The sequence below is a fragment of the Hypanus sabinus genome, unplaced genomic scaffold, assembly GCF_030144855.1.
Source record: "Hypanus sabinus isolate sHypSab1 unplaced genomic scaffold, sHypSab1.hap1 scaffold_536, whole genome shotgun sequence".
NCBI classification, from domain to species: Eukaryota; Metazoa; Chordata; class Chondrichthyes; order Myliobatiformes; family Dasyatidae; genus Hypanus; species Hypanus sabinus.
The window spans coordinates 28,788-50,655 of NW_026781397.1; the positions used below are offsets into that span (position 1 = coordinate 28,788).

General features: G+C 46.9%; 1 protein-coding gene across 1 annotated transcript; it reads right to left on the reverse strand.

The window, feature by feature from the left end:
• Positions 1-565: 565 nt before the first annotated feature.
• Positions 566-16,310, reverse strand: LOC132389334 (oxidized low-density lipoprotein receptor 1-like). The gene is made up of 8 exons (XM_059961851.1): positions 16,279-16,310; positions 15,417-15,488; positions 14,094-14,213; positions 9,088-9,204; positions 4,210-4,425; positions 2,047-2,189; positions 1,723-1,787; positions 566-767 (listed from the first exon to the last, which is right to left on the reverse strand). Exons 4-8 carry the CDS (start codon positions 9,128-9,130, stop codon positions 566-568), a joined length of 669 nt encoding a protein of 222 aa, XP_059817834.1. The 5' UTR covers positions 9,131-9,204; positions 14,094-14,213; positions 15,417-15,488; positions 16,279-16,310.
• Positions 16,311-21,868: the final 5,558 nt, after the last annotated feature.

Sequence of the window (21,868 nt, forward strand, 5' to 3'; positions counted from 1 at the left end):
ATTGCAGGCCGTGTAAGTCTCAGATAAAGGGGTCTTTATTCCCTGAAGCGTAGCTGGAGCTTTACAGAGTTGCATAAACTCAAGAGGGGCACAGGCATTGGGAATGCGCACAGAATTTTACCCAGAGCTGGGGTATCGAGACCCAGACGGCACAGGATAGAGGTGAGAGTTGGTGGAAAAGAGATAGAGAGAGAGATCAGAGAGACGCAGGTGTTTGAGGGAACGGAGAGCAGAGCGAGAGAGTATGGTATAGAGGGGGAAAGTAAGAGAAATATAAAGAGGTTGGAAGAAGGAGGGCAGAAATAGGAGACGGAGAAGGGTCGAGGAAATTGGGTGAGGAGATGAGGTAGAGAGGTTTAGAGGGAATGAGAAAGAGCGGGATGGGGAGGGATGGCGAGAAAGAACGGGATAGATGGAGATCGGGGTTTTCCATGCGTGGTGGGGAGAAAGGGGTTACGAAAAGAGGAGAATAGAGAAGCAGGTAGGGCAGAGAATGTAGGGAGGATTTTGAGAGGATGGACTGAGTGTGATTGGAGCAGGGATAAGGAAGGGAAAGACAGGGTAATCATTTGATTCTAGTCGGCTCTCCGGGCTGTTGACAGAGAACCTGGATCTTTTCAGGAATATCCGGGCAGCAGGGGGCGGACTTCTCGCAGATGAAATGGTGCTTATCATGAAGGCAATAGTCACTCCCTCCACTCGAAGTGCATTCACTGCAGGAGGAACTTCCGGAGGTCACCTTGCACATCAGACCATGGACGGCATTCCTGTCAGCAAATGGTTAAAAAATTTCAACAGAGTCGAAACAGATCCGGCGGAACACGAGACCGTCGCCAAACTAATCCCATTAAATCCGGGCAATCACTACAGCCCTGTGTCGTCCTCAAAATATTTCCTGTGTCCCAATGTCTCCCCACTGCTGTGCGCCAGTCACCAAATTAATCCAACTACACCACCTCCCCCATAGCCTCCTGCCCGTCGTCCCGCGGTCTCCTCAGTCCTGTGGCATTCCCAATTCGAATGGAACACACCCACTTTCCCCCGTCAGATCTATTCCAGTCCCCAAACAAATATTATTCTCCCATCCTCCCATCGGCACAATCTGATCCTGCAACCCTCTGTCGGTCCCCAAATCCATCGCACGGCTCTTCCTCTCCCGACAGTTTATGTTCGTCTCCAGGTTAATCCCATTGCCCCTCACTGCTACCTCAGCCTTGCATCAGTCGGCAGTCTGGACCCACTGATCGCCTCTGTGCCCACATTCCCGAATCGGTCTCCAAACTAATCCAGTTTTCCCAATCTCTCCCCCCAGATCAGTGTCATACCCCAAACTGATCCTGCCGGATAACTCTTTCTCACAGAGCAAGGCCTGTCGGTAAATTAATCCGAGTCTGCCTCCTGCTCCCCACAGATCTGTCAGACTCCGAACTAATTCCACTGTATCTCCCAATCCCCACAGCCCTGCGTCAGACACCAAAATAATCCCAGGGAAATAATCCCCGGGGCCCACAGCAAATCGTCCAAATAATTCGCTGCCCTCTCCTGTGACAGACAGGTATCTTTTCCTAAAATATTCCCCTTGTATCGTTCTCCCCCGACACCAAATCCCACCCGCCACCCTCTTCTCAAAAACCTACTTCAGTCCGTAAACTAATCCCATTTTCTCCCCTCACGACAGTGTCATTCCCCAACTCCCACACCACAGATCAGTCCAACTCTCACCCGGTTTCACATTGTCCAATCCAGTAAGGAAGGTTACGGCGAACGAGAGACCGTGAAACAAAACTCTGTAAAATTAAATCCCTTTGATTAATGCCGAGAATCGAAAACTGTTTACGGGAGAGTGTCATGGGATGGTGTGTAGGGAGAATCACTCTGTGCCTGATCGCGGTGTGTGATGGGAGAGTGTGGAGAGAGATTCACTCTGTGTTTCACCCCGGGAGTATGTTACCTGAGGGTATTGTGGGTTTTCACTCAGTGCCTGACCCCGCGGGTGTGTGATGATTCCTGTGTTACTGTGGGATCTTCTCGTGCTGTGACACATACCGCTTTATCCCTTGAATTGATTTCCAGCAGGCTTGAATCACGGTTTGAACATCCTTGCATTGCTCTTGGGAATGAAGTTTCAAACGTGGATACGTAATAACACCGGTCTGTATTTGTGACCCAGTCCTCGGAACACGTTTGCTCTGGAACTCAGGAACAAGGAACAGTGAGACACGGTGTGAATCTCTCTTCACACTTTCCCATCACACACACGCGGTGTGTCACACAGAGTGTATTTCTCGCCATGCGGTCTCATCACGCACACCTGAGGTCAAGCACAGAGTGAATCTCCCCTCACACCCTCCAAACTCACATTAACAAAGATCAGGAAAAGTGAAGGTCCCTCCAAACCATCCATCACACACTCACGGGGTCAAGACACAGAGTGAATCTCGTACCACACTGTCCCATCGTACACGACTGGGGTGAGACACAGAATGAAGTTCCCTCCATAACGTCCCGACACAGATTCACAGGATCAGACACAGAGTGAAGTTCCCTCTCCATCATCCATCACAGTCTCTCCAGTCAGGCACAGACTGAGGCTACCTCTAACAGTCCCCTGATACACACACGGAGTCAGACACTGAATGATCCTCGCTCCACACCATCCTATCACACACTCAGTGTGTCAGAGGAAAAGCGATGCTCCCTCCACATCGTCCTATCAGAGACCCTGAATCAAACATGTAGTGAATCGCACTCCATTGCGCATCGTCACCCAGCCTGTGGGCCGGATCTAGAATACAGATTCCCCCACACTCTCCATAGACACAGAATGAAACTCTCTCTCTCTCTCTCTCTCTCTCTCTCTCTCTCTCTCTCTCTCTCTCTCTCTCTCTCTCTCTCTCTCTCTCTCTCTCTCTCTCTCTCTCTCTCACCACTTCTCCATCACACACACATGGGTTCAGACTGCACGCTGGTCAGTGTCAAATCTCACGCTCTTGCGGACAGACAAAGAGTGAAGCTCCCTCCAAACCGTCACACGTTCATGGAGTGAGACTCAGAGCTAAGCTACTGTGACTGTGTCCAATCGCACACTCCACGGATCAGACACAGTGTAGCTCCTTCAGCAGCGTCCGATTACGGACAACAGACATGGAGTGAAGCTCTTTCTCACTCTCCCATGACACAGGCGCAGGGTTAAAAACAGTTTTCACCGTCCGCACCGTCTCACCACACACTACCGGAAGCAGATACAGATTGAAATTCCCTCCGCTAACTCCGTGGCCTCATCTCTTATTCCAGCGGTCAGACGTGGAGTGAGGTATCCTGCACACCGTCCTGTCACACTCTTCCGGAGTCAGATTCTGGGCGTTACTCCCTCCACACTGTCTCATCACACACCACCGGGGTCAGAGAACACTATTTAGATCCCTCCACAAACTCCAAACACACACAGCCTTGGTCAGACACAGTGTGAATCTCTCTCTCCACGGCCATAACACACTCTCCAGCAGTCGGACATGAGAAGAAACTCCCTCAGCATACAGGACAAACGTCAGAGGAAGAGTGATTCTCCCTCAAGAGCTTCTCAACACCCCACGCAGTAACGTGTCAGACACAGAGGGAAGCTGCCTCCACACGGCCCCATTACGCACTCCCGATTCTAACAAAGTGTGAATCTCCCTCCTTACGTCCTATTAAACTTCCTGGCGAGTCACAGAGTGAGGCTCTCTCTGAACCGTCCCATCACACCCCAATGTGTTCACACACAAAGCGAAATTCCGCCCACACACTCACGGGGTCAGACTCCCTCCACAATATCCAATCACACAGTCTGACGTCACGTAGAATGAACGCCCCTCTGCCCTGTCCCATCACACAATCCCGCTATCAGACACGGAGTGAAGCTGGATCCATACTCTCCCATAAGACATTCCCGGACATAGGTTGACGCTGAAATGTGACGTCTCACGACGCCGTGGCCAGATACAGAATGAATCCACCTCCACAACGTCTCATCAAACTTTCCTGGATTCAGTGATAGAGTGAAAGTTCGTCCATGCAGTCCCATCACACACTCACCGGGGCAAACACAGAGCAAATCACCCTCTAAACCATCCCTTAACACACTCCTGATATCAAACAGAGAGTGAAGCTTCCTCTCTCCATACCTGCCCTGTGATGAGGAGCGGGTGAAAGAGGGGGATGATGCCTCACCTCTGCTGCTAGTCCAAAAATTACAGATTCGAGCCTTGCTTTCGATGACAGATCTGTACTTCGTTTCCATCTCAGTGAACTGGTGACGGATATCGCTGTGCTTTCGTTTAAAAACGGACAGATTTGAGTTGAGCGCAGAAAGCTTGGTTTGAAGGGTTGAGTTTAACTCATTGTAGTTTCGGTGACAGGTTTCCTTAGACTGACGAATCTGTGACACTGAGAGACATGGTAAAGGATGTTTAGCGTTTGCAGTGACTCGTGAGTTAGCGTCACGCTACCGAACGGGTCACAGAGAGTGTTGTGTCAGTGTCACGGTGAAGTGTGTCACAGTGAAGCATGTGCTTGTGGCACAGCGAGAGGCGTCGGCGTAACCATGAGGGGCGTGTCTGTGTCTCTCTGAGGGGTATTTCAGTGCCCAGCTGCAGGTTTTGTTGTTGTTACCATTGAGGTCTGCGTCTGTATCGTGCGGGGCATGTCCGAGTTACTGTGAGGGACGTGTCGTTGTAACCGTCATAGGAGTTTCTGTGCCCCGGCGAGAGATATGTCTGGTCACAATGAAGTGTATCACGATGTGGAAAACAGGAAAATGTCAGGGTGAGGGGCCTTGTGGTATCACCGAGTGTGGAGTATCTGTGTAATGGTGTGCCGTTCTCGCAGAGAGGGGTATGTCTGTGTCACAGTGAGAGACATGTCATGGCCACGGTGGGTGTGAGAGTGTCACGCTGAGGGAAATGTCGGTGTTATGGAGAGGACTATTTCTGTGGCATTGTGAATTTAGGAGTCTGTTTCACGTTAGGTAGTTTGCCTGTGTAAGGGTGAGGTGTGGGAACTTGCCTGAATGAGCGGTGCGTTTGTGTTCTGCTGAGAGGTGATTCTGCTTGTTACAGTGAGTCTCTGTTACGGTGCGATGCGGAGCGGATCACGTTGAGGAGAGTGAAGGTGTCGCGATACACGGTACCTCAGTGTCACGGTGATGAGCGTGAATAAACAATTGGATATTCCAATAATTAAATATTACCAATATTACCATTACCAATATGGTTTCGGTTTCTTTTTTTTTTGTTTTGAATAAATTTATTTAATCTAACCCTGTTGTATTTGACTTTTTTTTTCCATCCCACTGTTATGGACCAAGCCTTTTTGATATGGAAAATGAAGGGTCTAACACAGGGGTGGGCAAACTCTTTGACTTGATGGCCACAAAGGGTTCTAAAATTTGACAGGGGGGCCGGACCAGGAGCAGATGGACGGAGTGTTTTGGTAATACACCTCATAAGAGAAAATAAAATATCATGGGATATGTAGAAAACATGTGCTTTAATATCAATTGAAACTTAACAAATGCATTTAAACAAAATATCTGTCTTTGAAGTCCCATGGTATTTAGCTATTTATTGAAATGACTTTTAAAACATTGAAAATTAAATGAATAAAATACAGCTTTTTTAATAGTAACAGTTATTATTTTAAAGCACTGAAAATTCTGTTATCCTTCAAGATATTATCATCATCACTCTCCTCCTGACTGTCGTTATTTCAAAAACGGTAGGAGATGCAGGTCTACTTGTCCTGCTCCTTCTTATTCAATTGTCCCCTGTGCCAAAACTCAACAACGACCCGCACAATGACAGAACAGTGAGAGCGCGCCAGTATGCGGAGCTCTGCGCTCGCAATTCCCCGCAGGCTATCTCCCTTAGCCGGAACGCTGGCTAATTGTGAGCCGGTTCGGATGTGCCAGGAAATGGGTCGCCACAAGGTCACAAAGTAAAGCGCAAATGTGGAGTAATACGCTGCACCTCAACAAAGGTCAATGTATATAGAGTGCGTCATCTATTGGGAAAACGCCAGAATTGCGGGAAAAAAAAACGTTAACAAGGCTTATTAATATAATTTCATCATGTTCTGCGGGCCGGATAAAAATTCTTAACGGGCCGCATATGGCCCACGGGCCGTAGTTTGCCCATGACTGGTCGAACATGTTTTTTTGTGACTTATTCCTGGATAACTGTTTCATGTTTTTTGAAACGTTGTCTAATAAATATAATTTTCCCCAGATCCTATTAGAATTCTTTTGGATTATATGTTACAGACTTTTCGAACTCATGCCCAGCTGACATCACGGGAAAAAATGGTTAAAAACCCTTATCAGAAAAGTTTAATAATAATCATTTATGATATGAACATGAAAATACAGCCAGATATATGAGATAAAATTAAGAACAAAAGTGAAAAAGAACATCTGCTTTCCTTACATACAGAGAAATTGGAGAAAATTTTACATTTCGTTAACTCGTCATTGATGTGTGCTAAAGACGACATGATACAATTTAAGGTGGTGCATCGGACCCATATGTCTAAGCACAAACCTGCTCGGTTTTACTCCCACGTTAATCCTATTTGTGATAGGTGCCATTCCGAAGCAGCATCTCACATGGCTAACATGTTCTGGTCTTGCCCTTTTCTTTCGGAGAAATATTGGAAAGATATTTTTGGTATTATTTCAATAGTTATGAGTATGAATTTACATCCTCATGGCGGATAATAGCTATTTATCCCATTAAACTCATCTGATGATTGCAATTGTTATATTAATGGCTAGAAGATCCATTTTATTGAACTGGAAAGAGATGAATCGTCCACCTACATTTCAATCGTTTTCCCAAACTATATCTTGTTTAAATTTAGAGAAAATCAGAAGTGTTACTTTTGACTGACCATTCGATTAACTTTGAAGAACGCTGGAGGCCATTGATTCAACACTTTCATATGAGCTAAATCCACCTTTCCCGAACGTGTTTTCATTACCCTTAAATATCTGGACAGAGGAGCGGAGTTATTGACACTACTCTTTATATCCGTTAAAATATAACAGCCCGGTTTCTTGTTTGCAAGTTAGTTTTTTTTTATTATTTTCTTTCTTTACAAATGCAGAATGAGTTTGGGAGGGTTGGCACATTTGTGTTATCAATAGTTTATACTTGTATATACTGCTCTATTCACGATGTATTCCCAATCCCTCTCTGTATTTCTACTGTTACTATGTTTTGTTTGAAAATCAATACATATATTTAAAAAAAGAAAGAAAGAAATACTGTCAGGATATATCGAAGTTAGTGAGGGGTACATTGCGGTCAGAGTGACGGTCATGTGTGTGTCACGGCGATGGTCGTGTTCATGTCGCGTTTAGGAGTATATCTGTGTCTCGTTGAAGGTCGTGACAGTGCTATGGTATTATTGTTGAATTTATGGTGAATGACGTGTCGGTGTCAGGGCGAGTCTTGATTGTGTTACGTAAAGGCCGTGTTTTCATCCCGGTTAGCGGTGTGTACGTGTAATAGAGCATAGAATACAGAATAGTGCAGTAGAGTCCCGTCAGCTCACAATAATTTGTCCACCCTTAAACCCTGCCTCCCATATAACCCACCACGTTAAATTCCCCATATACCTGTCTAGTAGTCTCTTAAATTTCACTAGTGCATCTGCCTCCGCCAATGACTCAGGCCATGCATTCCATGCACCAAGTACTCTCTGAGAAATGAATCTTCCTCTAATATCCACTTTGATCTTCCCACCCCTTATCTTAAAGCCTTGTCCTCTTGTACTGAGCAGTGATGACCTGGTATATGATCTTGTATACCTCTATCTTGTCTCCTCTCATCCTCCTTTTCTCCAAAGAGTAAAGACCAAGCCCACTTAATCTCTGATCATAATGCACACTCTCTAAACTTGGCAGCATCCTGGCAAATCTCCTCTGTACCATTTCCAATGCTTCCACATCCCTCCTATAGTGAGGCAACCAGAACTGAACACATTACTCCAAGTGTGGCCTAACTAGAATTTTAAATAACTGCATAATTACATCGAAACTCTATCCCTCGACTTATGAAAGCTAACACCCCATAAGCTTGATTAACTGCCCCACCAACCTTTGCGGCAACTTTAAGGGATCTGTGGACATGTATCCCCAAATCGCTCTGCTCCTCCACACTACCAAGTATCCTGCCATTTAATTTGTGCTTCCAAAGTGTACCACCTCACACTTCTCCGGTTTGAACACCATCTGCTACTTCTCAGCTCACATCAGCATCTTATCAATGTCTTTCTGCAATATTCGGCAATCTTCTACACGATCCACAACAACACCAACCCTTGGGTCGTCTGCAAAACTTGCCACATCACCCTTCTACCCCTACATCCAGGTGGATAACAACAAACAAAAAAAAAAAGGAGAGGTGCCAGAACCGAACTAGTCACAACACTCCATTCCGAATGTATCCCTTCTGCATGAAAGCAAATTCTAAATCCCCTTGGCCAAACTTCCCTGGAACCCATGCCTCTGACTTTCTGAATAACACTACCGTGTGGAACCTGTCAAATGTCTTACAAAAATCCACGCAGATCACATCCGCTGCACAACCCTCATCTATATCCCTGGTCGCCTCCTGAAAGAAATCTAACAGGCTTGTTAGACACGAACTGCCCTTCCCAAAGTCATGTTAACTGTCCCTGATCAGACCATGAATTTATAAATACCCACTGATCCTATCTATAGGAATCTTTTCCAACAACGTTTCCACCACAGACGTAAGGCTCGCTGGTCTATAGTTTCACGGGCTATCCCTACTACCTTTTTTGAACAAGGGGATAACATTCCCCTCCGTCCAATTCCCCGATGCCATTCCCGTGGAAGGACAAAGAGACATAACGATTCCAGCCAGAGGCTCAGCAATCTCTTCTCCTCGTGTAGAAGCTTAGGGAATATTCTGTCCAACTGTATTTTAATAATTCCAACACGTCCTCTCCCTTAATATCAACATGCTCCAAAACTTCAACCTGACTCATATTGTCCTCACTGTCATCAAGTTCCGTTCGACTCACCATAGATCGACAGCCCGGCCACTACCGCGACGAGGCTGAACATAACGAGGCAAAGTAGGAAGATCTTAAGGCAGGTTATTTTTCCGATGTTCTGTTTCGTCTCCTGTTCCTGCGCAGCTGTAGAGAGCCCATTCATTGTCTGTGTGAATTCAGCCATTTTCCCCACTGTGACTCCATTTCAACCCCATCCGCGCTCGCTCCTTCCACCACGATCAGCCCCTCCCTCTTTCAATCTCATCTACTTCCAGCCGTCATCTCCGAAAATCCAAATTCCTTGGCCAAAGGATGGCAGGTTCCCGATGGATTCCAGAGATCAGTCAGATCTCCCCTGAACCTCCTCCGCTCCAGATGAAGCGACTAAGGTGTCCGACCCCTCGTTGTAATAAATGCCATCGAATCTCGGCAGAGTCCTGTTAAAACTCCCCGGAGGCTCCCCAACGCCCTGACATCCTTCCGGTAATGGGGTGACCAGTTTCGGTACAAGAAGGCAGCGGGAGAGTACCTAAGTACTTCCAGCGGGAAGACATTTTGCGATCTCGGGGGAAGAGGGAGGCCAGACTGCGCAGGCGTGTGACGTCCGCCAGCTGAGCGCAAACAGTTTAAAAAGCAGGCGGCAATACCGGGCGGACGGCGGTGTGAGAGGCAGCAGAGTGAAAGGGCTTTGGTTCAACGGGCTTCGGCGTTAACGGGACAAGGTGAGGCGGTTGTTGATTACAGAAGGAGGTAGTATGTGTGTGAGGCTAGTTTTCTGTGGTCGGTGTCAGATATGTGAGGTAGGAAACAGGTAGGAAAAGGGAAGAGGTCCTGAAAGAAGACTACAGGGAGATGGGAACGAAATTGACAAGCAGGACCTCAAAGTTAGAAATCTCGTGATGACTGCCTGTGCCACACGACAGTGAGAATAGGGACAGAATTAAGTGGACGATGAATGCGTGGCTGAGGGATTGGAACAAGGGGAAGGAATTCAGATTTCTGGATCATTGGGACCTATTTTGGGGCGTGTGTGATCTGTACAAAAAGGACGGGTTGGATTTGAATCTCAGAGTGAACAATTTCCTGGCGGGCAGGCTTGATAGAGCTTTTGGCGAGGGTTTAAACTAGTTTGGCAGAGTGGTGAAAATCAGATGGTAAAGGCATGATGCTAAGAGTTCTGAGCTGATAAGGAAGGACAGGCAGGGGAAAGAATGTCATTTGTACACTTGATTGTCTATTTCAATGCTAAGAGTATTAGGAACAAGGGGGATGAATCTACAGCATGGATTAGCACGTGGAACTACAATGTTTTGTCCGTTACTGAAACTTGGTTGGAGGAATGGCAGGATTGGATAATGCAGGTCCCCTGGTTCAGGTGTTTTAAAAGGAATAGGATGGGGGGTATAAAATGGGGAGTGGAATTGCTGGTCAGGGATAGTATCACGGCTATAGAAAGTGAGGACGCTGCAGAGGGAGCGTCCACGGAGCCAGACTGGATGGAAGTCAGAAATAGGAAGGGATCAATCACAGTGCTGGGAGCAGTCAGTAGGCCCCCAAATAGCCCCCGAGACACCGAGAAGCAGATAAGCAGGCCGATTTTAGAATAGTGCAGGAACTACAGGGTAGTAGTTATGGGTGATTTCAACTTCCCTCATATTGACTGGCAACTCCTGAGTGCAAGGGGGTTGGATGGGGCTGAATTTGTCAGGTGTGTTCAAGAAGGATTCCTGACACAGTATGTGGATCGGCCGACGAGCGGAGAGGCTATACTGAATCCAGTTCTGGGTAATGAACCTGGTCAGGTGACAGACCTCTTGGTGGCGGAGCATTTTGGTGAGAATGACCACAACTCCCTTAGCTTCAGCATAGCTAAATACAGGGATACAATCAAGCAAAATTCTGAAGTGCTTAACTGGGGAAGGGCTAACTTTGAAAAGATGAGTCAGGAACTAGCCAGCTAAAACTGAAAACAGATGGTCAAAGGGGAAAACACAGAAGTAATGTTGGAGAAGCTTCGGGACTACTTGAGCTGTGTTCAGGATAGTTTTGTCCCACTGAAGCAAGGAAAAAATGGTAGGATAAGGGAGCCGTGGCTGATGTAATATGTGAGGCAACTCGTTAAGAGGAAAAAGGAAGCATATGTTAGATATAAGAAGCAGAAAGTAGGACGGGCTTATGAGAAATATAGGGTTGCCAGAAAGGAGCAAAGAAGGGTATTAGGAGAGCTCGAAGGGGGCATAAGAAGGCCTTGGCCTGTAGGATTAAGGAGAAATCCAAGGCGTCCTATGCGTATGTGAAGAATAGGGGTATGACCAGAACGAAGGTGGGACGGCTAAATGATAAAAAGGTCAACGTGTGTCTGGAAGCGGAGGAGGTGGTTGGAGAGGTCATAAATGAATACTTTGCTTTAGTATTCCCTAGTGAAAAGGATCTTAATCAGGATGAGGTCGAAGTATAGCGGGCCTGTGTTCTCGACCATGTGGAAATTCAGGAAAAAGAACTGCTGGATCTTAAAAACATTAAGATTGATAAATCCCCAAGGCCGGGTATGATACACACCAGGTTGTTGTGGGAATTGAGAGAAGAGATCGCAGGAGCATTAGCCATGATCTTTGAATGCTCTTTGGCTCCAGTGGAAGAGCCGGAGGACCGGAGAATGGCAAATGCAGTTCCCTTGCTTAACAAAGGTAATAGGGAGAACCTGGGAACTATAGACTGGTGCGTCTACGTCGGTGATATGCAAACTACTGGAAAGTATTCTTAAGGATAGGATCTACGACCATTTGGAGAAGTACAGTCTACTCATGGACAGTCAAAATGGCTTTGTGAAATGAATATCGTCCCTCACGATCCTAACTGAGGTTCTTGAAGAGGTAACAAAAGAAATTGATGAGGGTAGGGCAGTGGATGTGGTCCACATGGACTTTAGCAAAGCATTTGACAAGGTCTGTCATGAGAGACTCATCCAGAAAGTCAAGAGGCATGGGTTAAGTGGAACCTTGCCTCTTTTGTATAAAAAAAAGCTTAAAGGAAAAAAGAACAGAATGCAGTTGTGGAAGGAAAGTATTCTGCTAAGAGGTTGGTGACTTGTGGAGTGCCGCAGGGATCTGTCCTGCGACCCCTGCTGTTTGTGATTTTTATAAATGACCTGGATGTGGAGTTTGAAGGATGGCTGAGTAAGTTTGAGGATGACACGAAGATTGGACGAGTAGTGGATGGAGCTGTAGGATGTAGAAGATTACAAGAGGATATAGACAGGTTGCAGAGTTGGGCAGAAAATTGGCAAATGGAGTTGAATCTGGATAAGTGTCAGGTGACGAATTTTGGAAGGACAAACCAGAAGACAGAGCACAAGATTAATGATCAGTTACTTACGAGTGTGGATGAAGAAGGGGACCTTGGGGTTCAAATCCATACATCCCTCAAGGTCGCTACACAGGTTTAAAGGGTAGATAAGAAGGCCTATGGAATGCTAGGCTTCATTAACAGGGGGAATTGCCTTCAAGAGTAATGTTGCAACTCTACAAATCTCTGGTGAGACCGCACTTAGAGCTAAGTTGTGCTAAGTTCTGGTCACCTCATTATAGGAAGGATGTGGAAGCTATGGAAAGGGTGCAGAGGAGATTTGCCAAGATGCTGCCTGGATTGGAGGACAAGTCATATGAAGTGAGGTTAACAGAGCTGAGACTTTTCTTTTTGGAGCGTAGAAGAATGAGAGGGGACTTGATAGAGGTCGACAAGATGATGAGAGGCATAGATAGGGTGGATAGTCAGTGCCTGTCTCCCAGGGCACCAATAGCAAACATCAGAGGGCATATGCACAAAATTAAAGGAAGGATGTTTAGGGGAGACATCAGGGATAATTTGTTTACACAGATGGTTGTAAGAGACAGGAATGACTTGCTAGGGATAATGGTGGAGTTTAAAACATTAGGTGTATTTAAGAGCCTTTTGGACAGTCACATAGATGAAAGAAAAATGGAGGGCTATGGGGAAGTGGGGTTTTAGTACTTTTTTTAAGGGTTATATGGGTCGGCACAACATGGTGGGCTGAAGTACCCCATACTGTGCTGTTGGGTTCTATGGTTCTATGGTTCTAACTGTATACAAAACGATTGATTCGGCCTATCTAGTGATTTTTGTAAAGTTGCAACTTAACTCCCTGACAATTGTACTTAATGCACCGAGGAATAAAGGCAAGAATGCCATAGGACTTCTGAACCATCCCGTCAAACTGTCTAGCCAGACCACCTCAAGCCGTATCAACAGCAGACATACTAACTCAGCCATCTACAATTTCATCCAAGATCATTTATACACATTTAAGGGCCGATTGGTAATTTTACAGCGACAGTGTATAGGACCCTGGTTACACGCCACAGGAAGGATGTGAAATGAAGAGACAGGGAGCAGAGGAGAGTTACAAGGATTTGCCTGAATTGTAGAGCGTGCCTTATGAGAATAGGTTGAGTGAACTCGGACTTTACTCTTTGGAGCGACAGAGGATGAGAGGTGACCTGATAGAGATGTATAATGTTATGAGAGGCATTCATTGTATGGATAGACAGTGGCTTGTTCCCCAGTGCTGAAATGGCCAGCACGAGAGTGCATGGTGTATTGCGCGCTTGGAAGTAGGTACACAGGAGATTTCAGGGGAAAGTTTTTTTTTTACGCAGATAGTGGTGGGTGCGTGGAATGGGCTGCCGGCGGCGGTGGTGGAGGTGGAAACGAGAGGGTCTTTTAAGAGACTACTGAATGGCTGCATGGAACATAGAGGAATAGAGGGCTATCGGTAAAGCCTAGGTTGTTCGAAGGTAGGGACATGTTCGGTCAGTTTTGTGGGTTGAAGCTCCTGTATTGTGATGCATCTAGATCGTTTATAAACATCACAGATGGGGTTTAATTGGGGAGTCGAGTGACAACGTGTTGTTACCCAGACGGTGGTCAATTTGTCGAGGCAGATGGAATAGAAACTTGGACTTGGAATTGACACGTGACACCTCCGAATTGACGTCATCGTTGTGAACTCTGACCTGTTTGTGCAGAGGTTGACAACCCGCCTGGTCCCAGGGAAATGGGAAGATCTTCGTCCTCATCGATGCGGGGCTCCACTTTCCGAAAGTTCAGCTCTGAGTAGATGGAGTTCAGACCGTCTTGGAGAGGGAGAGAGAGCGAGTCGGGAAACAGATCAGGAAGAGTATGAGAGCGCTAGAGAAAGGAGGAGGGTGTCGAGGGGAGAATGACGAGAGAGGCAAGTGTGAGAGAGAGAGGGAGAGGCATGAGGCAGCGAAAGAACGTGTGTGAGAGAGGGGGAGATTGAGGAGAGACACAGGGAGGCAGAAAAGAAGAGAAATGAACTGACGGGGGAGAGCGAGAGGGGCGATGGACAGGAAGATGCGAGAGAAAGAATGGGGAGTAAACACGGGGTGAAAGAGGCGGAGACAGGGGGAGTGTCGAGAAGAGTGAGAGGATAGGGAGAGGAGTGAGCGAGAGCGAAATAGAGGGGGTAGTAAAGGGAGAGAGAGGGGAGGAGAAAAGTGGATGAGGAAGAGAGAAGAGGAGAACTTGAGAGAGAGACAGCACACCGAGGTGAAAGAGCATCGGGGAAAAGAAGAGAGGAGTGGATAGAGAGGAGGAGAGTGCGCGAGGGGAGATGAGTGGAAGATTTAGAGACAGAGAGAGGTAAGATGACCGGGAGGGGCGGGCGAGGATGGATAAGAAGGAGAGAAGAAAGAGAGAGAGAGCGAGGGTGGAGAGTGAGAGTGGTAGAGACGGTGACTGTGATAGAGGGACGAGAGGGAGAGGGGGCAAAGAAATAGGGCGAAGAAAACTTGACAGTGGGAGACAGTAGGGAAAACTGGGCAGGAGTGGAGTTGAGAGAGGAAGAACGCCAAGGGTGTGAGAAGGTCAGGGATGGGAGAGAAGGAGAAAGAGGGAAGAGAGAGTGCGGTTAAGAAAAAGGGAGAGAGCGATTAAGGATTTAAACCGCGCTTGCCCCTCACCACACGGACACGGCTCTCAATCATCTGCACAACCCCATCCCACAGCGCACGCTGAGCAGCGCCCCTTGTTCCAGATGGTACATCCCATGCTACCTCTCCTCACCGAACTTCTCATAGCACACTCTCCTCAAACCATTCAACGCCGCTCCCTCTATTCTGCCCCTCCTAGGGCGCCGACTTCTCACGACACCCTCCCCACTGTCACGCTAATTTCTCACCGCCCATCGGCTCTCCCAAGCGTTCCCTCCATCTTATGCTCAAACAGGCAATCGTTAGATACTTTTACCCTGAGATCTCTCCTCAGGACTGGACATATCATCTGAACAGGGTCAAACCAACAAAGATGAAACTGACCTCGATCTGTCCGGACTCGGTGCGCCGAGAGGTTATTGAAATTAATTTCCACGTATGATACATCAGATTCAGCTGGGGACAGAACAGCGAGGGTCAGACACAGAATGAAGCTCCCTCTATACCATCCCATCACTTACTCCCGGGGTCAGGCTCTAAGTGAAGCCCCTTCCACAGCGTCCCATCCAACATTCCGGGGGTCAGACATAGAGTGAATCTCCCTCACACCGTCCCATCACACACTCCCGGAGTCATGCACAGAGTGAATCTCCCTCCACACCGTCCCATCACACACTCCCGGGGTCAGACACAGAGTGAATCTCCCTCCACACCGTCCCATCACACACTCCCGGGGTCAGACACAGAGTGAATTTCATCACACCGTCCCATCACACACTCCCGGGGTCAGACACTGAGAGAATCTCCCACCACACCATCCCTTCGCACACTCCCGCAGTCAGACACAGAGTGAATCTCCCTCCACACCGTCCCATCACACACACCAGGGGTCAGACACAGAGTGAATCTCCCTCCACCCCGTCCCATCACACACACCAGGGGTCAGACACAGAGTGAATCTCCCTCCACCCCGTCCCATCACACACTCCAGGGGTCAGACACAGAGTGAATCTCCCTCCACACCGTCCCATCACACACTCCCGGGGTCAGACACAGAGTGAATCTCCCTCCACACCGTCCCATCACACACTCCCGGGGTCAGATACACTGTGAATCTCTCTGCGTACCGTCCCATCGCACGCTCCCTGGGTCAGACACAGAGTGAAACTCCCTCCACCCGTTCGATCACGTACTCTGGGGATAAGCTGCAGAATCGAGCTGTCGTCTATCTCTCTGCCCCACTCACCTCGGGAAAGTGACGGTGAGACCGTTTTTCCCCACTTCATATCCATGTAACTACCGTTCCCGTCCATCCTGCCGAGGGTTCTCTGCGTCTCTGAGCTCAGATAGGGGAAGCAACCTTTCTCAGAGGAAGCCTGTGTTGACAAGTGAGTTAGACCGTGACCAGCCAACATGGGATGAAGAGGTGATGAATAGAGGAACCGAGAGGAGAGGAAGGAAGTGCGGGGAGCAGAGAGATTTGGGTGTTGCAGAGGGTGGTCGTGAGAAATGAGTGTGTGTGAGGAAAGAGTAATGAGAGTGGGTTAAAAGAAGGGAGGATTCGGGGTCTGGAAGAGATAGAGAGGCGGATGACAATGGACAGACTACAACTGCTCTTTGACTTCTGTGGGAAAACCAGTTCTGGATCCAAAAAACAATGTCCCCTTGAATCCAATACCTCCTTACTTTCTGAATAAAACGTGCATGGGGTATCTCTTCAAGTGCCTTGCTGAAATCCAAATACACTATATCTACTGCTCTTCCATCATCAGTCTGTTTAGTCACATCCTCCTAAAACTTACATCGGCTCGTAAGGCCATACCTGCCATGATGACTATTGATAATCATTTTATAGCTCTGCAAATGTTCATAAATCCTGACTCTCAGGATCTTTTCCATCAACCTACCAACCACAGAGGTAAGAGTCACTGGTCTATCATTTCCTGGGCTATCTCCTCCGTCCCCATTCATGGTACACACATAATCGCCTGAGCCTCAGCAATCACCAACACCACCCCTCGGGTCGTACAGTACCCTGGTCGTCCTTTCGCGGTGACTAACGCAACCTGATGCTTTCCAAAAGCTCCAGAACATCCTCTTTATTAATGTCTGCATGCTCAAGCTTTTCAGGCCGCTGCAAGTCTCTGACAATCGCCAGAATAGTTTAGCCGAGTGAATACTGATGCAAGGTATTCATTATGTACCTCTGTTATCTTCTCCGGTTCCATGCACACTTTGCCACCCTCACACTTGATTCATCGTAGTCTTTCACATCTTATCCACTCGCTCGTCACATACTTATAGAATACGCTGCGGATTGCATTAATCCTGTCCTCCAAGACCTTATTATGTCCTCTACTGGCTCTCCTAATTTCTTTCTTAAGCTTCATCCTGCTAGTTTTATAATCTTCTAGACCTCTGTCATCAAGTAGTGTTTTGAACCTTTCATCATGCCTCCTTTCCTTCTTGACTATATTTCCAACAGCCTTTGTACACCAACGTCCCTACCAGCCTTTCCCTTACTCATTGGAAGGTAACTATGCCGAACTCCACGCAAATATCCAGAGAACATTTGTCACATTTCTGAGAACATCTGATCCCAATTTTTGATAGCCTCATATTTTCCTTATTCAATTCAACGTTTTGCTAACTTATCTGTTGCCAGCCGTCTCCAATGCTATGGTCAATGACGCAGAATACTATTACACTATCTCCGTTGGAGAAATGATGTTGTAGCCATTGCAGATACTTGGATGGCTCAGGGAGAGAAATGGTTGCTTCAGGTGTCGGGCTTTAGAGGTTTCAGAAAGGACAGGGAAGCAGGCAAAAGAGTTGGGGGCTGGCACTGTTGATCAGAGACACAGTAAGGGCTGTAGAAAAGGTGGACGCCACAGAGCGATTTTCTGCGGAGTTCCTGTAGGTGGAAAGTAGGAACAGGAAAGCATCTATAACTTTACTGGGTGTTTTGATAGGCCACCCAATAGTAAAAGGGATATCGAGGAGCAGATAGGGAAACAGATCCTGGAAAGATAAAATAATTACAGAGTTGTCGAGACGGGAATTTTTAACTTACCAATATGAATTGGCATCTCCCTGGAGCAAGAGGTAAAGATGGGCTGGAGTTTGTTAGGATGATCAGGAAAGTTCCTTGACATAACATGTAGAGAAGCCTACCAGAGGAGAGGCTGTACTTGATTTGTTATTGGGAAATGAACCTGGTCAGGTGTCAGATCTCTTAATGGGAGAACAATTTGGAGATAGTGATCGTAATACTATCTCCTTTAAAATAGCATTGGAGACAGATGGGAACAGACATGTAAGAAAAGCGTTTACTGGGAGTAAGGTGAATTATGAGGCTATCAGGCAGGAGATTGGGAGCTTAAACTGGAAATAGATGGTCTCAGGGAAAGGTACGGACCAATGTGGCAAGATTTCAAGGGATATTTATGGGGAGTTCTGCATTGGTACGTTCCAATGAGCCAGGGAATTTATGGTAAGCTACAGGAACAGTGGTGTACAAAGGCCGTGATATATAAAGTCAAGAATGAAATAAAAGCTTACAAAAAGTCCAGGGAGCTAGGTAATGTTAAAGATCTAGAAGATTATAAGGCTAATAGGAAGGAGCTTAGGAAAGAAATTAGGAGAGCCTGAAGGTGCCTTGAGAGGGCGTTGGTTGGTTTTTGTTAAGTTTTTTTTTTAATGGTTAAATGAGCCCGCATTTTCCACTTCATCTGGCAGCTCATTCTACACTGCCACCACTCTCTGTGTGGAGAAGCCCTCCCACAATGTTCCCTTTAAACCTTCCACTCTTCACCCTTGAACCATGTCCCCTGTTTTGTTTTTTCCTCTCCCCAAGCATCAGCTGAAAAAAAAACCTGCTTGCATTCACTTATCAACGAGTAGCGGCTTTTGAGAGCACACATTCTCCCGGGGTCGGGCACAGAGTGAAGCTCTCTCCGTACCATCCCATCACACACTCCGGGGGTCAAACAAACAGCAAGGCTTCCTCCACACCGTCCCAACACACATTCCCGTAGTCAGACACTGAATGACGCTCAGTTAGCAACGGGACATCTCACCACCCTTGTGGCGCTCCTTCCACACTGCTTCATCACATTCTCTCCGGTATAGACACAGAGTGAAACATCTTCTTCCTCGTCCGTGTCACACACTTGCGCTTCAAACATTCTGTGCAGTTCCCTTCCACCCATTCATTTCGAGAGGACTGGAATGTACAAAGTTTTTAAGACCTAATAAGGAACTGTGAGGCCACATTTGCAGCATTGCGAGCAGGTTTTGATCCCTCATCGAACAAAGTATGTGCTCCTTTTGGAAAGGGTTCAAATCAGATTCACGAACAAGATTCCAGGATTGGACTGATTCTCATATGATACAGTTAGATGGCTCTGGGGACTGTACCGGCTGGAATTCCGGATAATGTGGGGTGACTTTATTCAAAGCTCTCGGTTGGTGAAATGCCATGACCGAGTGGATGTGGAGAGAATGTTTCCTGTTGCAGGGTAGTCTCGGACCTGAAGAGACAAATTTAGAAGAGCGGGAAATATTTTTAGAACAGAGATGAGGAGCATTTTCCTTCGACATAGAGTGGTGAGACTGCGGAATTTAAAGGCGGAGTTTGAAAGATTCTACATTATTCAAGGCCGGAAGAGATAGCGGGAAAAGGCGGTAGACTGGATCTGAGAGGAGAATGGATCAGCCATGATGAAATGGTCAGCCATGGCGAGCAGTCCCGATGTCCTAATTCTTATCCAATGTTGTATGGCCTTAATCGAAGTTCCTGGGTTCCCGGGTGTCAGCAACCGGATGTCCTAATTCTATGTCCTGTTAGAACCATAGAATCATAGAACATTACAGCAAAGAAACAGGCATTTCGTCCCTTCTTGGCGATGCCGTAACATTTTTCTGCCTAGTCCCACTGACCTGCATCTGGACCGCATCCCTCCATACATCCTAATACAAGTAACTGGCCAAGATTTTTCTTAAATATTAAAAGTGAGCATTTACCCCTTCTTCTGGCACCTCATAATCCTATGTCGTATGGTCTAAATACCGTAAAAGTGGCTTCAGAGGTTGACAGGTTCGTAAAAATAGCTTTTGGGACATTGGCCTTCAACAATCAAAGTACTCAGTATAAGAGTTGGAATGTTATGCTGAGATTGTATAAGGCATTGATGAGACCGAATTTGGAGTATTGTGTACAGCTTTGGTCACCAACTTACAGGAAAGATATTAATAAGGCTGAAAGAGTTCAGAGAAGGTTTACAAGAATGTTGCTGGGGCTTGAGAAACTGAGTTAACGAGAAAGGTTGTATTGGTCATGGCTTTAGTCCCCGATGAAATAGAGGAGATTTGTGAGAGGTATATAAAATTATGATATGTTGAGAGAGAGTGAATACCAGCAGGCTTTTTACACTGAGACTAGAGGAAGAAAAAAATTAGAGGACATGGGTTAAGGGTGAAGGGGGGAATGTTTAAAGGGAACTGTGGGGGCTTCTTCATACAGAGAGTGATGGAGGTGTGGAAAGAGCTGCCAGATGAAGTGGCAAATGCGTGCTCACTTTCAATACTTAAGAGAAAGACTTGGCCAGGTACATGGATGCTAGGAGTATGGAGGGATATGTTCCAGGTGCTGGTCAGTGGGACGAGGCAGAAAAATATTTCGGCACCGCCAGGAAGGGCCAAAAGTCCTGTTTCCCTGTTGTAATGTTCTATCATTCTGTGGTTCTAACAGTCTGTGATTTCATACAGATTTGTTTCTCCTAATCCAGCGGACAGTTGTCTGGTCTATAATGCAGACCTCTGAACATGGTCATACATTCCTTATTCTTCATTCCAACCCATAGAGCCTAACTTGGACGAGTTCTCTTGTCTGTTCTGACTGTGCTCTGCGGGAACATTTTCTCAGCCCTGTAATCTCACCCCTCCTCCTTCAACTCCTTCCGCCTTCTCACGCCTAAAAATAAGGAACCCAGTCATATTCTGCAGTTCCAATTTCTCCTCTTGCAACCAATTTCCAGTAATGGCTGGAACACTGAATCGCATTCTCCTGCTCCTCAAGATCCACAACTCACCCGCGATCTCTCATGCACAGTACTGGCAAACAATCCCACTGGGATTTCAGTTGCTCGCCAGTTTATCTACAAACCGTCTTCCATCTCTTTTGTACAGATCCCACCATCCTTTGAAAAAAAAACACAATGATGCCAAATTCTGAAGCCCTCCCAAATACACCAACACTTGTACCTCTTGTTGAAGTGCATGGTCTTCCTGGGTCTGGCCTCACTGGGACGGATAGTTGTCCTGTCCATTCATTTGATTGGTAAATCACTGATCTCACTTTGTAAAACCTTCACTTTATTCATGCCGATATCATTGGTACCGATACGGCCGCTCACTCATCCACTTAAAATCATACAGAAGGAATGGGTTGCTGAGAGAAGCGGAAGGATGGGGACATTACTGGAGGCCACTGAAAGGGTGTTCCAATTTGCAGCCTTTGGAGCAGAACATGTGAGTCACCATTTTCTTGCTCCCTATTTCTATTTGGAGTCTGCTTAAATGCCGAAATCCACTGACTCATGACTAGGAGTTAGGGACAGAGCGAGACTCCCTCCATACAGTCCAATCACACTGAAAACATACACTGAGTCACGCTCCCTGTGCAAAGTTCCATCACACACTCCCGGGGTCAGACATGTGTAGTAACTCCCGCACCATCGCAGCACACTCTACTGGAGTCAGAGAAACGACTCAACGCTCTCCCTCCTCCATTCTCCCTACTCACCAATACCCAGCATTTCGGCGTTCGTGTCTCG

Coding starts and splice junctions, on each gene's coding strand:
- LOC132389334 (XM_059961851.1), bottom strand. CDS start 9,130: ATGTTCAGCCTCGTCGCGGTAGTGGCCGGGCTGTCGATCTATG. Junction 2,190..4,209: donor TTTTTGGACTAGCAGCAGAG/GTGAGGCATCAT, acceptor CCTGAGTTCCAG/AGCAAACGTGTTCCGAGGAC. Junction 1,788..2,046: donor TCAATTCAAGGGATAAAGCG/GTATGTGTCACA, acceptor TTAATTTTACAG/AGTTTTGTTTCACGGTCTCT.